This window comes from Pongo pygmaeus, chromosome 8, assembly GCF_028885625.2.
Source record: "Pongo pygmaeus isolate AG05252 chromosome 8, NHGRI_mPonPyg2-v2.0_pri, whole genome shotgun sequence".
In the NCBI taxonomy this organism is placed as follows: Eukaryota; Metazoa; Chordata; class Mammalia; order Primates; family Hominidae; genus Pongo; species Pongo pygmaeus.
In genome coordinates this window covers 27,868,556-27,884,844 of record NC_072381.2, presented here as the reverse complement: position 1 = coordinate 27,884,844, position 16,289 = coordinate 27,868,556, and the positions used below count along the sequence as shown (strand labels likewise).

At 39.7% G+C, this 16,289-nt stretch overlaps 1 protein-coding gene across 16 annotated transcripts in view; it reads left to right on the top strand.

Annotated features, from left to right (window-relative positions):
* ANKRD26 (ankyrin repeat domain containing 26) overlaps positions 1 to 16,289 on the top strand; it is a 124,320-nt gene that overhangs the window by 92,271 nt on the left and 15,760 nt on the right. For 12 of the 16 annotated variants that reach the window (XR_010127400.1, XR_010127399.1, XR_010127398.1 and 9 more), the window contains 3 exons: positions 2,660 to 2,705; positions 3,896 to 4,002; positions 14,448 to 14,554. Coding sequence is in view for 13 of the 16 variants with exons in the window: in XM_063669694.1 (XP_063525764.1) it covers positions 2,660 to 2,705; positions 3,896 to 4,002; positions 14,448 to 14,525 (231 nt within the window). In the remaining 3 variants the exon portion in view is untranslated. Of the gene's footprint in view, positions 1 to 2,659; positions 2,706 to 3,895; positions 4,135 to 14,447; positions 14,555 to 16,289 lie in introns of those variants that run through there. The other 4 variants (XM_054435692.2, XM_054435691.2, XM_054435695.2 and 1 more) reach the window with 1 other exon arrangement.

Genomic DNA, 16,289 nt, shown 5'->3' with positions numbered 1-16,289 from the left:
ACATTGCAAAAACCATCGGTGGCACCTTGTCTACCTCAATAGGACAGTTATTAATGTCACCAAGACATTTTTCTCTCCTTTTTTCTTCCATAGTCTGTATCAGGCACTGTGTTAAGTTATTTAACTGGAGACAATAATTTTAAATTTGTATTAAGGGAAATATGAGGAAAATGTGTGATTTAATGGGAAATTAGAAATAAAATGAAAGGGACTTTTTCAAAGTCATTTAATATTTGCCAGTTTTCACTTTTAATATAGGTAAAACCATCCCAGTTTCCCACCAACCAGGACAAAACCAGACTTGTCAATACAGAAGACCCTTTTCCTAAGCTTTCAAGTGTCCCTCCCAGAGCAGCTCCCTCCTGTGTTCTGGGTCTGCCCCTTTTCCCTTTGAGCCTTTATGTCTGACCTGGTGTCCTTTTCTCAAAAGTAGTTGCCCTCAGCTGTCATTTATGTGGTAAAATATTCAAGTGTTGGCCACGCATGGTGGCTCATGCCTGTAATCCCAGCACTTTGGGAGGCCCAGGTGGGCGGATCACGAGGTCAGGAGTTTGAGACCAGCCTGTCCAATATGGTGAAACCCCGTCTCTACTAAAAAATACAAAAATTAGCTGGGCGTGGTGTTGCACGCCTGTAGTCCCAGCTACTCAAGAGGCTGAGGCAGGAGAATTGCTTGAACCCAGGAGGCAGAGGTTGTAGTGAGCCAAGATCATGCCACTGCACTCAAGCCTGGGCAACAGAGTGAGACTCCACCTCAAAAGAAAAAAAATAAATTCAAGGGTCATTGAAAAGCTGGAAGAGACTTTATGTAGCGGGAGGCCACTCCAGGGCTGGAATAGAGGCAACAACTTTACACCATATACCCTTTAAGTGTTAGGGGAGAAAAATAACCTGTATTTAAATTTGTTATGCAAGATGTTTCTCTGTCTAGACAGTTAAGACTCTTCAATATTAGAGTAAGCAATTTGTTAAGAGTATTTCATTTTTATCTAAGCAAAATGTACATATTATGAAAGTATTTGTAAATAGGGTATAAAGAAATAATAAAATTTATTACACGTAGGAAGTAAATATTTAGAAGTGAGAAACTACATTACATTAGTAGTTCCTTAATACAAGTCATGTAAAAATGTATATTTTACATCATGTTTATTAATGAATAGCAATATAAGATTCGTTCAATAAAGGCTTCTCCTTTTATTTGGTATTGAGTTATTACTTTTACAGGACCTGTCTACTAATGCTATTGTCACATTATTCATTTTATAAGGCCTGTCTATAATGTTATTGTCACAGAAATATATGGAAAACAGTCTTACAAAATATCGGGAAACCTGTTAGTCAAAAAATTTTATCTTCATACCTAACATTTTTAAAGGCATTGGATATCATATCATTATCACCACAAAGTACCTATTATGCACACTATATGGTGTACTATTTCAGACCATGTTCTGGGTATTTAGTGAGAGAATACCTTTTATAAAAAAGATTTAAATAAGAACACTCTAAATGGGCCATTTGCAATACAGTTTGAAATATTCCCACACATTTCATAATTAAGTATATAAATATAAAAATTGGTACTAATTTCTGAAATCAAAATTACAATTAAAGAGCTATATATTTTTTGTTTATAATTCTACCAAGTTATGAATCAAAGAAACTAAGCTTGAAAACTAGCTCCAACTTATATTTATCGTTTTTTGAGCAAATTTTCTGAAATCTTTGTGTTTACATGAATAAAGAAATGTTATTTATAATATATAGGTAGGATAATATTTATTTTCACTTACTCTTTTGCCAGTAGAATTTTCATATGACACTATGATAGCATCACTTTCTTCATGTATATATTGATGATTCTGTACCAAAAAATAGCATAGAACATACTTTAAAATTTTAATTCTCTAAAAGTAGACAATGGAAAGTGGTGGTTTTTTTTTTTTTTTTTTTTTTTTTTTTTTGAGTTGGAGTCTCACTCTGTTGTTCAGGCTGGAGTGCAGTGGTGCAATCTCGGCTCACTGCAACCTCCACCTCCTGGGTTAAAGCAATTCTCCTGCCTCAGCCTCCCAAGTAGCTGGGACTAGAGGTGCAAGGCACCATACCTGGCTAATTTTTTTTGTATTTTAATAGAGACGGGATTTCACTATGTTGCCCAGGCTGGTCTCAAACTCCTGAGCTCAGGCAATCTGCCTGTCTTGGCTTCCCAAAGTGCTAGGATTATAGGCTTGAGCCACTGTGCCCCACCAGAAAGTTTATTTTAAGGAAAAATCCATTAAAGTGAAAAAACTGATTAAGCTTTATAAAGGTCAGAGTTTTGCTAAGAATTACAAAGTAATGCATTCATTTCAAATTATGACTTCAGTTGTTTAACCTTGTACTAATAAGGGAAAATATCGTTTCTGACATTATGTATATGCAATAGACCAATATTAATTGTGCTTTTTATCAGATTAAACAACATTACACATTTTTGAAATCTAAACTTAAAACAAGTAGGAATTTTACTTATGTGATTATTTTTATATTTAAGCAATCAAGTTAAGTGTAGTCTTTTAAGAGTATTACAGGCCACATTTTGTAAGTGATACATCATTTCTATGTTAATGTCTCTTGTCTAACTTAAATATTATAAATAACATTTGACTTATTTCAGATGCAGCAGGAGTTGGAAAAAAATATAACTAGAGAACTCGAAGAAGGTATGTTGCCAAACTTCATGAATTAAATTTAGATTAATTAATTGATTTCTGAAATAAATTGTAAATCGTGAGTGAGATCCCTTTCCATTGTTTGGCTAATAGATACTACATTAAATGTTCTTTCTTACACACATCTAATGAAAGATGTGAAAACATGAATATTCATAGTGAAGAGTATACTTTGTCTCATTAATTCATCATGTTCCATAGCTTTAAAAAAAACTCAAGAAATCTTTGCACCTCTTTTTTTTCCGGCTCTACACTTTCTTCACTTCTGCCATCCCCATAGAACTGTAGCCAGCATGCAGAAATTATTCTTAGAAAACAAAGGCATCATCAGCTTCTCAAGGTTATGGTGGTGATTTAAGGCCCAAAGACCCCAGGCTCACTAGTAATATCTAGTCTGGAATTACAGTTCATAAGCAGTCACTTGACAGGTGACATTTGAAATCTCCAGTCATTTACTTTGTCATTGGTTTCCCTTTGCCCTCAGGAGAAGTTCCAAATTCCTTAGCATGGAATAAAAACACCCACATCAATGTGGTCCTTGACACGTTATTCAACCTTATTTCTCACCCCTTGCTGTTCTCCGGGCCCCTTTGCTCTGGCATCCAGCCACCCTAGACCACGTGGAATTCCACAGGGAGCCTCCTCAGCTCCAGCTCTTGGCATTTGCTTCTTCCTTCTGTCTGGCATATGTTTTCCTTGTACTTCAGGTATCAGTCTACATATTGCCTCCATCAAAAAGCCTACGTTATTGACTCAGAACTGGGATAGGTTTCCCTTCTGTGTGTTCCAGTAGTGCCCTGTCTTATACCTGTCATGGTATCTGTGACTCTGTGTGGAAATTGTATGTTTGTCTGTTTTTTTCAGATTATAGCATATGTTTGTTAGAGGTGGATCATATCATCTTCATCTTGTAATTCTAGTGCTTACTTTGCTCATGGTTGTTGAATAAATGAATGAAGAGTGAGAAAGCCAGGAGCTCTGATATTTAACCACAAGGATAATTAATTCAGTGTGCAACCACGGGCAAATTATATTCAATAGTAATCTTGTATAATAGTTGTGCATACATATTTTTCTTTCTTATTAATACTGACAAAATTCTCAACTCTTTTACTGACTTCCACTTAGTTAACTATGAAATCTTTTAGGTAGGGAATATAATTCTTTCTTTTTCATTCTAGCTGCTGCTGAATTGGAATCTGGATCAATAGCTTCCCCTCTAGGATCTACTGATGAGTCAAATCTAAATCAAGATCTAGTTTGGAAAGCATCAAGAGAATATGTACAGGTTTTAAAGAAAAATTATATGATCTGAAAGATAAAATTTTATTACTGGGCTGTTCATGTGACATTTTGTTTCTCATTAAATATTAATATATGACATGTAAAAATCTTTATTAAAGGAACATATTTTTGTATCACATGTGTCAGATCAAAATTTATATAGTATTTTAAACAATGTTACTTGGCTTCTTTAACTTTTAAGTGGATTTTGCCAATGAAAACCAGGAATATTGAGTTTTACGTACTCAAACTGCCCAAATGTCAGCTGTTTAAACAGCCAAACCACTAAGTTGTCATTAATACTTTAGTGCAGTTAATTGATGGTTTATTTGTATTTTGTAATTTTTATCACTATATGTAGTGGTAGACTTGGACTTAGACACATTTTATTGTGCAGGAACTGTGGTCATTGTTCATGTTTGGATGTATTACAATTGTTACAGTGCCATCAAATTTACATAATTTTAATTTTAAGCACTGATTTATATAGCTGTTCTCAGGGAGAAATAAGATTTGCCTGATTCACCTTTTCTGTTTGTTTATTTATTTTTAATTAACCTTTTGGAAATAGCCTTCAGTTTAGAGAAAATTTTGAAGTTTTAGTACAAAGACTTTCCCCTCCGAACCATTTGAGAGTAAATTGCTGACATTATGCCATCACCCCTGATTACTTTAGTGGGCATTCCCAGAAGTCAGGACATTCTACATAACTACAATGCAAACCTTGCAATCAGAAAGTCAACATTAATACATTCTAGTTTGTTACTTCTCTGTAATGTCGTTTATAGCAAAAGGATCCCATTCTAATCCATGGCTTGTATTTAGTTGTTGTATCTATTAGATTCTTTCAGTCTGGAACAGTTCCTCAGTCTTTCCTTGACCTTCATGACCTTGAATATTTTGAAGAGTAAAGTCCGGTAATATAAGAATGTCCCTCAGTTGGGTTTCATGGTGATTAGATTTAGATTATATGATTTTTTGGCAGGAATATCACAGAAGTGACCCTGTGATCTTCTCATTGCATCTTACCTGTGACCCTACAGTTTTGATTTGCCCTATTATTGGCAATGTTAGCATTGATCACTAACAATGATATCTGCTGAATTTCTCCTCTGTAATGTTATTTTCTCACCTTGTGGTTAACTAGTATTTTACGGGGAGGTAATTTGAGACTTATGTACATATCTCTACTCCTCATCGAACCCTCAATTTATTCATTTACTTGTATCAATATGAATTCATGGTTTATTTTATTCAGTGAGTTATAATTCATTAATATTGTTATTAAAAATTTGTTTTTCTTTTAAGAAATGTTCTATTTTGACAACTTCAGACTTACAGAAAGATTATAAGAGGTAGTACAAATAATTTTTGGATATTATTCTCCAAATGTTAACATTTTACTACATTTACTTTATCCTTTCTCCCCCTTCTCCTCCTGTTTTTCTAGATGAATATGAATATAGGTACTTAATACAGATTTTTTTTCTGAACTGTTTGTAGGTTGCAGACACGATGCCTCTTTATTTCTAAATAATGTGTATTTCCTAAATAAAAGGAATTACTTTACATAACTGTAGTATAATGGTCAAAATCAGGATATTAACACTGGTTCAATGTTAATATCTAATCTATAGACCTTATGCAGATTTCGCCAATTGTCTCCAAAATATCCTTGATAGCCGAGGAAGATTCAAGATGGGGGATTTTCACCAGGTGTGATGTGTTGGTCCAATTGTCCCGTTTCTGTAGTCTCCTTTTATCTGGGACAGTTCCTGAGTCTTTCTTTGATTGTCATGACATTTATGTTTTTGGAGAGTATAGGTCAGCTGTTTTGTAGGCTTTATCTCCATTTTAGTTTGTACAGTGTTTCCTCATGATTAGCTTTAGGTTGTGCCATTTGGGCGAGGCTTTCACATAGGCTGAGTTCTCTGCAATGCAGCATCTGGAGGCATCTGCTGTCACTCGCTTCCATTACTGGCCAATGTTGACTTTGATTATTTGATTTGTTCAAATAATCAAAGTCAACATCCTGCCATGTTTGTCCATGGTTAAGCTACTATATACTTTGCATTTCATAAATATCTTGTATAAAGATACTTTGAGGCTTTGTAAATATCTGGCTACTACTCAGAACTTCACCCACGAGATAAAGCATTTCATTGATGATTTGTAATAATTGGTGTATTATTATGATGGTTGCCAAATGATGACTTTCTTATTCCTTCATCCCTTCTGTATTGATAAATAGAACAAAATCAGTGAACAAATAGGGGGAGAAGGGAAAGCTTACTAATTTGGTGTTCAGATGCCCCTGGATTTGGCCAGTAGTAGCCATTTCCAGCTGACTTTGTGTCCTTCTGACCTGTCCCCCTTATTCTTTGAGCACTTCAAGGGTGCTCTTCTTTTTCTGACAGCAACCTGGCTCCCTTCATCCTGAATATATATTAAGTACTCTCTTAATGCCGTCGATAGGCTTTGGAATCTGACTTTAAGTGAAATGACATATAACAGAACCAATTTGGCCATAGGCTAAATGATACAAATAAAACATACATTCCTATGACATATTGTTGGTCACAAAAACATCACTAATCTTCTAAGTAAATACCCCAAAACATGAATATAAACATTGAAATAAATGTGAGCTCTACATATATTTAGGAAAGATTAATTTAAAAAATTAAGATACTACCCAATTTTGGGTGCATCAGTGAGTGATAGTGGTTGTAGTGTTGGTGCTGTGTTAAATCAAGGAATAAATGTTGCAAAGTGAAAAAATTGTCAGGAGCACCTGCTGCCATCATGCAGCTATTTGAACACTATTTTTGTGTTCAAAAATAGTCACAAATATGGCAGGCTCACAGAGCACTTTCATACCACATAATTGTGTACCGCAGCTTTTGTGTTATGACCATAGACCCTACAATATTTTATTTTATAGTAATTTGCATTCATTAATTCTTTTATTAACCTGCTTATCCCAGTTCAGGGTCACACATGGTCAGAGCCTCTCCTGCACTTAAGGGTGCAGGATGGGAACCAGCCCTGGACAGGACATATCCCATTGCAGGGCCACTCACATACACCCACCCTCACTCTAACTGGGACCATGTCATGACATCAGCACATCAGATAACCTAACATGCCCAGCTTTGGGATGTAGGAGGAAACCAGAATACCTGGAAGAAACCCACACAGACAAGGGGAGAACGTGCAAACTCCACCCAGATGGGGCCCCAGTTGGAAATTCTTTTTCTCCTCAGCATGAAAATGAAATGATGTTGTTCAAGAATCTGCTGTATTTACTGATTTGTTCAATCCCCTTGCGTGTAACCAATCTCTTGTGTCCCGGCCCCTAAGCAGCTGTGCTTCCCACTCCCCCTTGGACTCCAGCACCCTTCATCAGGTTGCCTTCACCACTTTTCCTCCCAAGTTGATGCTGTCTTCACCCCGTCCTTTCCCAGACACCCTGTGCCAGGCCACCCTCTTATGCAGATGCTTCTGCCTCAGGTGCTGAAAACCCATGTGGGACTATCCTTTCCCCCTTATGGTTGCCTCCTGACTGTTCATCTTTGATAACTCATTCTATCCCATCTACTTTTCAGGAGTGCCCTTACTTGACCTCCAACCCTGTAGAGGGTGACACTCCTGATACAGGAGATAGAAAGAAATTATTTAGGCAGATAGCAAGGGTAAAAGAGTCCTTGGCAAAATTTCCCTTTTAACAAAAAGCAGGCCCCAAATAATTTCTTTTCTAACAAGGAGCAGCCTGAAAAATCGAGCTGCTGACATAGATAAGCAAGCTGAAAGCTTGCATGGGTGAATGTCGGCAATTGTGCCAATAGAAAAGGGCTACCTGAGGGCTAGGGATGTTCAACATGGAGGCTTCATCTTCCCTTTTCTTTGTATAGTAAAGGAACAGGCAACATGGCACTGGCCAGGCAGAGAACCCATCTGCATAATAAAAGATTAGGGTGGGGGTGGCCAGATTTTCATGCACTATGCAAATGGCACACCTAGCCCTAACCATTTTTTTGCACCTTATGCAAATAGCATACCTGGTCTGACCAATCTTTTGTGCCCTATGTAAATCAGACACCACCGCCTCAAGTTCATCTATAAAACCCTGTGCATTTCGCCATGGACTGGAAGACCCGCCCAGGACCCTCTCTCTGCAGGGGAGAGCTTTTCTCCTTCTCTCACCTATTAAACCTCTGCTCTTAACCTCACCCCTTGTGTGTCTGCATCCTTGATTTCCTTGGAGTGAAACAGTGAACCTCAGATATTACTCCGTCAGTGATGCCGCTTCACTCCCACACTTAGGCCCTTCTCATTTTATCCAGACTCCAGCCCCTAACTCTGTGCCACCACAACTCTGATTTTGTTTCCAGGCTTAGTCCCCATACTTTTGAACTGAAATGTTCAGGAAGAGAAAGGAGAATAGGACTCCATATACCATTTATAATCAACATGTCGAGCTCTACAAAGCAAGCATTTTTATTGGAATTGCATTGAATCTATAATTTGGGGAGAAAAGACATTTAGAATATTGAGCTATTCTGTCTTCTGTTTGTTTGTTTGTCTTTGAGATGGTGTCTCACTCTGTTGCCCAGGCTGTAGTGCAGTGGCGCGATCTTGGCTCACTGCAAGCTCCGCCTCCTGGGTTCACGCCATCCTCCTGCCTCAGCCTCCCCAGTAGCTGGGACTACAGGTGCCACCACCATGCCTGGCTAATTTTGATTTTGCATTTTTAGCAGAAACGAGGTTTCACCACGTTAGCCAGGATGCTCTCGATCTCCTGACCTCGTGATCCGCCCTCCTTGGCCTCCCAAAGTGCTGGGATTACAGGTGTGAGCCACCATGCCTGGCCTATTCTGTCTTGTTAACTTATAGAGATCTTGCATATATACATTTTTAGATTTATTCCCAGTTATTTGATACTTTTGATTCTATTATGTTACCTTTCTTATATTTTATTTCCTGTTTCTTATAGAAGTAACATCTGTATTTTATGTATTAAACTTGGATTCAGCTATCTTGCTAAATTCATATTTTTTATTTGAGTATTTTATCTGTAGAGTCTTGGATTTCCCATATACACCCAAAAAATATCTGTAATAGGACAGTATTGTATCCTTTTCAATTCCTGGAGTTTTTGTTTTTCTTTCCTACTTCAAGAATGATGTTGAATAAAAGGGGAAACAGTATGCATCCACATTTTGTTGAAATTACAAAGGGGAAACAATATTTTTCAATAAGTATGTAGATGGCAGGCTTTTGTTTTTATGATGAATATTCTTCAGTATTGTATAGGTTTCCTATTGCTGCATAATAGGCCATCACAGACTTAGCATCTTAAAATCACACACACTTACCTCACGGTTTCTGTGGGTCAGGAGTTCAGGCATGGTCTATCTGGGTCCTCTGCCCAGGGTCTCACAAGGCAATTGTAAGATCTGAGGTTTATTTTGCTGTAAAAAACTTTTTTCCTGTGAGTTTCATCTGGTTTCCATCAAGGAAGCTGAGCTTGTCTGCTTCTGTGTGGGCGGAGGGTCCTCTTCAATCTGGGCCCCGTTGCTAGGTAAGGAGCTGAGTTGGGAGTTTGTCTTGCAAATTCTCTATAATGACTAAAAGTTTTAACAACCAGCTGGTCTTAATTTCTACTTACAATTCGAGTTCTCAGAAATTGTCTAATTTGTGTGATCATTGTTTGGCTTAGCTGTTTTTGCTTGTTTCTGTCTTCTTGGGATTTTGTTGGGCTTTTTTTTTTTTTGGTATGTTTTGATCTCAAACCTATCAGATTTGATGAATTCTAAACCCCTCTAGCCTATGAGTGTGGAATTTTCACTCCAAAGGAAAACAGAGCACCATGCTTTTCTCAGCCTTCCAGGGCATTCTTATGTGACTGAGAATCATGTGAGGGTGTCTGGGAGGAATGCCTCCTAAGAGCAGCAGTGGCTCCAATGAGGTTTCTCCTTCAGGAGAACATAATTAGGGCCTATTTTCACCTGGCAGGTGCATATAAGGAGCTGACCCCTCCCACATCTTAAGCCCCTGACACATTGTGCCAGGTAGTTGTGATACAGGTGGACCGAACCAGTTCAGAGAGTAATTGCCCTGGAAAGCTAGGTCCGCAAGCAGCACACTTTGGGTCTGATACACTCACTGACTTAATAATATCTGAAGGAGAACTCTAAACTATAGGAAATGAGGCCTCTACGTTGGCTAAAATCTCAGCAGCTGTGCAACAAAAAGTTACAACCTTAGAAACTCTGGCTGGGTATTTGCAAAATGTTTATGGTGAATTGTCATGCAAATATTTAGTCAAATGGACAACTATAACTGAAGCAGACTCTAAGTTACAATGGCCTAGATGGGGATCTTCTGAGATGCCCATATTAGTGCACCTGTGAACTAGAATAGAAAAGGCACGCACACAAACTAAACAGCCAGAATGGGAGAGCTGCTTTCAGTGACATCTGGAGAGGAGCAAAATGGGGGAAGATTGCCTCACCTCCTTACAGGAGGCCAAGAAACAACTTAGAGATGCTAACTGAGAACGCTCTAGTGCTTTATCTCAAAGAAATCTTCAGAATCACTTACTTCCTCTTGGTGCCTCCCCCACCTCCATGTATACCACTACTTTTTCCCGACCTCTTTGAACTTCCTGGACCAGATCTGTTCCCTCCTACTGCGTGCTCCATTCTAATATCTTCCCCTCCTCGACTGCTGCTCACTCAACAGAAGGCAGCTGGGGGTCTAACTTCCAAGACTCTACCTCCTGCTGATTCTCTGACAGCCCCAATGGCACCCTCTCATCTGGAAGATGGGAAAAGGGGGACCCTATAGGGACATCTCTCATGATTGCCCTGGTTTGAAAACAACCAATAATGGATAGAGGAACCCCAGCATTTGTCTATCAGTTCTGGTCAAAGGCTGAGCTGTGAAGCACAGTTATAGAATTTCCTGACTTCCATAAAGATCCAATTGGGTTTGCCCACGAATTTGAGCTCATTATCAGAACCTACGACCCAGGTCATTCAGACCTTTACCAGCTGGTACACATACTTGTTTCAGAGGCTAAAGCTAAGGGATGGCTAGAAAAATCACAGAGGTCAGACCCGTTAGCAGACTTAATCCTCAAAGGCCCAATAGAATGACAACAATCAGCCCCCAAAAGTCCAGAAGACAGGCTCAAAGATGCCTGGGAGTGAGCACCTGCTCTGCTAAATGTCATTCCCTCAGTGTTCCAAAGGGTTGTGAATTGAATAAAATCTAGCTGTGCCACCAGAACCCAAAAGAATCAGATTAGATCATTTTACATGTTTTAATAAAACTTTGCAACAGTATTGCAAGATGTCAGCTGATTGCTTTGAAAACACTAAAAATGATACATTATTAAATGCAAACTTTTAAAACAGACCAGATGACGATTTAGCCACCCTAGTAAATTGGGTCATGGCCAGGACTAATAAACTAGTTACCTTAGCGACCAGTTATCCTGCGCTATGATAAAAAAGAAAAAACAAGACTGCCCAAGTTATGCATCTACAGTTAAAGCAATTTGTTGGGGTGATCAGACCCAACACCAGGCCATGGGGGCTATGAAGTCCGGCGGAGTCAAAGGAATGAGAAAAGACGAGAGAAAGTGGGACCAGGGGGCCGACGCTAGTATGGATGCTGCGAAGGCCCCAAGCTCTGGGAGCCCATGCTATTTATCGGTGATCAAATAAACAGGTGGTGAGGATGTGGGGGTTGAAAGGAAGCAGTGCATCAAGCAAACAAGCCACAGCTGTGGCAGTTTAGCATTTTCTCCGAAACATATGGCTACCTGAGACAATGGGAATGCCAGAAGCAAGGAGCCAGCAAGTCCAGACACATTCCAAAGGCCACGAGGGATTTCAGACCCTGGACCCCAGACATGTTCCAAGCCCTGCCTCAGCTTCTCTCCCAACACTCAGCTTTTCTCCCAACACAATTAATTTCTCAAACCTCTCAGTATCAGAAAAATGTTAAACCGCCTCAGAGGACTCTTCCCTTAGCCTGTTACTACTGTAAAAGACTGGGACACTTGAAACGGGACTGCTTTAGGCTGAAACGGAAGCCACAGCAGAAGGATACAACTCAGGAAGACCAGGGGTGCTCTGAGGAAGTTAAAGTGTTTCACCTCTCCTAGTATTCTACCTTGACAAAACAAATTGGGAGAGATTAATATAATCATTAACCATCCTTACTTGACACAGGAGCAGCCATATCTGTTATAAATCCCACCTTGTTTAGAAAGCCATTTCTCAGAGTAATGAAAGGATTAGCATCATGGGTGTATCTAGAAAAACTATCTCAGGTTTTAAATCAAAACCTATACCTTACAGTTTTGTCAGGTTTGGTGCCCTACCAACCAAGGGCCCTAAACGTGACCCACTCAGTCTGTCCCACACGTTCCTGATATGCCCTGAGATCCCTTTCAATCTTTTGGGCCACAATCTCCTCAACATCCATAATGACCATATTTTTTTTATCAAAAGGTGGATTTTTTGGGGAATATGAGCCAGGAGACAAAACAAAAACAACCCAAAACAAACAAAACAACAAATTAGAGAAACATCCTGACAATGTACCATAATTTAGTACTAGTAATGTTAAAACATCATCTTATGTCTGGGAAATAAACTAAAGACAGAAAAGGAAACATTAGCGGGGAAGAGAGAAAGGTGAAATAAAAGGCAGGGAACTGTAAAACTCCTTTTAGCCTCCCCAGTTTTCCTGTAATCCCAGAAGTGGAGCATTTGGTTAAGGCCATCCTCTCCCACTTATGGTCCCAGTCAAATACAGACACAGGAAAAATATTCCTAAAGATACTGCTCCCCAACATTGTATAGTATCCTTTTTGACAGTAAGACATAGATGGAATTGTCCCTATCATACAAGATTATCTCATTATTCCCTATACCAACCCCTACAACACCCCTGTATTCCCTGTAGAAAAACCAAATGGTAGAGAATGAAGACTTTTTTCTTGAGATGGAGTCTTGCTGTGTTGCCAGGCTGGAGTGCAGTGGCGCAATCTCAGCTCACTGCAACCTCTGACTCCCTGGTTCAAGTGATTCTCCTTCCTCAGCCTCCCGAGTAGCTGTGATTACAGGCATGAGCCACCACGCCCAGCTAATTTTTGTATTTTTAGTAGAGATGGATTTTCACCATGTTGGCCAAGATGGTCTTGATCTCCTGACCGTGTGATCCACCTGCCTTGGCCTCCCAAAGTGCTGGGATTACAGACATGAGCCACTGCGCCTGGCCTTTTTTTTTTCTCACTATATTTCCCAGGCTGGTTTCAAGCTCCTGGTCTCAAGATATTCTCTCTTCTTGATCTCCCAAAGTGCTGGGATTAGTCATGAGCCACCATGCCTGGGCTGAGGGTGGAGATTTGTACAGAATTTGAGAGCAGTAAACAATATCATAATATTTAGACACTCACATACCCTTCTATCAGCTGTACCCACTCCCAGTCAGTATTTCTCAGTTGTGCATCTGCGGTGCCTTCTCTAGAATTCCTGTAGATCCACATAGCCAATAGTTGTTTGCCTTCACCTGGAGAGAATGGCAATATACATGATATACGTGGACTGTAATGCCTCAAGGGTGCACAGAAAGTCCCACTTATTTTTCCCAAATATTAAAGGCTGATTTAGAGGACCCAATTTTTCCCCAGGGTTCAATGCTCATCCAATACATGGATGACATTCTCCTTGGGTTAGACACACTCTCTTCCCCTCAGGAAGATATTTCATATTTACTCACACAATTAGCCAATAAGGGACAAGGTGTCTCAAGATGAACGTCAGCTATGTTCACCCCAAATCAAATATCTGGGGGCATATTACCTGAGTCCACGGACTGAACGTTAACCCTGATAGGGTGAGCGTAGTTTAACTTTCCCCATGATCATCACTAAAAATCAACGTTTAAAGGGTTTTCAGGGCTGGCTGGCTATTGCAGGAACTGGTTACCATATTTTTCCCTTGTGCCCCAACTTCTGTGCATACCTATGAAGTGAATGGTCTGATCTCTTTTCTCTGCCTTTCTTTTTTTAGCATATGAAAGTGGAAGAATTGCATCTGGGGTAATGACCCAGTAACATCATGACCATCAGAGAACTATAGGCTATTATGGCAACAGTTAGTCCCTGTAGCTCAAGGGCTGCCTCACTGTATGAGAGCAACATCAGCCACTTCCCTTCTGTACAAGTCTGTTGAAGAAATAATCATGGGTTCCCTTCCTACTGTTGGTGTACCGCATTCTAAACTCTCATCATACTCATTGAGACCCTTCTAAACTCTCATCATACTCAACACCTGTCAATAGGTTAACCTCCGTGAAGTTTTGCTTTTATCTCCAAATATTATCATATCCCAGTGTAATTACCTTAATCCTGCCACTCTATTCCAGGGACCTTCTGATGAAACCCCTCGTGACTATGTTCTGATGACTGACCAACGGCTCACTTCCAGGACAGACTTGCAATAGACGCCACTGGATAATGCTGAGATAGACTGGTATGGAGATGGGTCTGATTTAAGAGGGGAGCATGGAAATGTTAGAGCAGGATATGCTGTGATTTCCTTATTAGAGGTCATTGAAGCCAGTCCTCTTCCCCAAGGCAGATCAGCTCAAGTAGCCAAGTTGATTTCACTGACCCGAGCTTTTCAGTTGGCGAGATCTGTGTTCACAAGGTTGTGAACATAGGCCCTGACAGCTTCTCTGCATTTGGGTTTGCTCATGACTTTGGGATGCTACAGAAGGAGAGAAGATATTTAACCTTCTCAGGGCAACCCACAAAAAATGACCAACAAGTATCAGAGCTGTTAGAAACCATTCTAAAACCAGAACTTCTGGCAATTATAAAAATCCCAGGTCACTCTAAATTGGACACCACTGAAAGCTGAAAGGGTAACCAATTTGCTGATGCTACAGCTAAAAGAGCAGTACTTGAGCCACCAGCCTCCATCTGGGGAATGGCCATAAAACCTGAAACACTTACAAACATGTTGAAGAAAACCCAGAGCATAACCCCAACAAGAGAGAAATCTACTTGGAAACAGAAAGGGGGATACCTGTTTCTGCAAACTGAAATATGATGTGAACCTAATAATAAACCCATTATTCCAATGGGATGTCAGATGCCCCTTATGGAATATGTTCATCATCAGGCCCATTGGAATCCAGAGAAAATGATATCCTGGTGTAAACAATATTATTGGAAACTGTCATTCCTGGTGGCACAAAAGGTTTACTCCTCATCTGTTTTTTGTTGCCAAAATAAGCCAGGGAAGCCCTTCCATGGGGCCAAGGGTCATTTTCCCCTTCTAGCTGGACCTTTTGAGGTTTGGCACCTTGATTTTAGCCATAACATTTTATCCACAACTTTAGAGGATCTTCACACAGGACTGGAAGCAGATGACAGCTGCTGTGGAGAGCTTTAACCCAAGACACCAGCCCAGACCTGTATACAAAAGAATGCCTATATTTATTGTATGATAGTCATTACAATGATTGTCCTAGAGATACTGGCAATTGCTGTGTTATGCAGAACCAGGCACCAGCCTTGTATGATTTAATATCCTTTTAGTAGTTAAAATGAATTTCACAACCTTATTTCTATTTAAGCTCTGTCCCTATGCCTTGCCACCGCCACCCACTGTGGCCCATGAAACAAACCTGTTTCTACAATGGGCTCAGGATTATGTGGACAGATTGCCTCCTGGATATGCAAACTCATGCTTCTTTCCAGTGGCTCCAGCCTTCCATGTTGGGTATCTCCTTTCTATGGTCAGGACTGGATAGAATACCAAAAATGTATTACATCACAGAAATGGTCTGGTATCCTCAGTGCTGGTATAAGAAAATACAATATATATAATTAGCCCATTGAAAATACACTTAAGAGCAAGGCACATGGGAAAAGGTTTTCAGAGGAAAGGTCCAGCTCAGCAACCCTCACCTTAGTCCCCTCTCTGCAACTAATAGAGAAGTTGGTAACTACACCCCAAGTAACTGCTGAATTTCAAGATGAGATACTGCAAATTTGTGATTAGTTTAACTGAATCACTCCTTTAGTAGGTCAACTCAGCCAGAATGCTCCTTTATGCTGTAAAGAAAGAAACCACACAAAGGGCCAATGGTGAAACAGTCCAGGAGATAGGGGGTCGATACCTGGAAAGCACTGTGACCACATTATTATGTTACAAGGCACTGACATGACACCTATGGGGTACAGTGACCAGATATTAA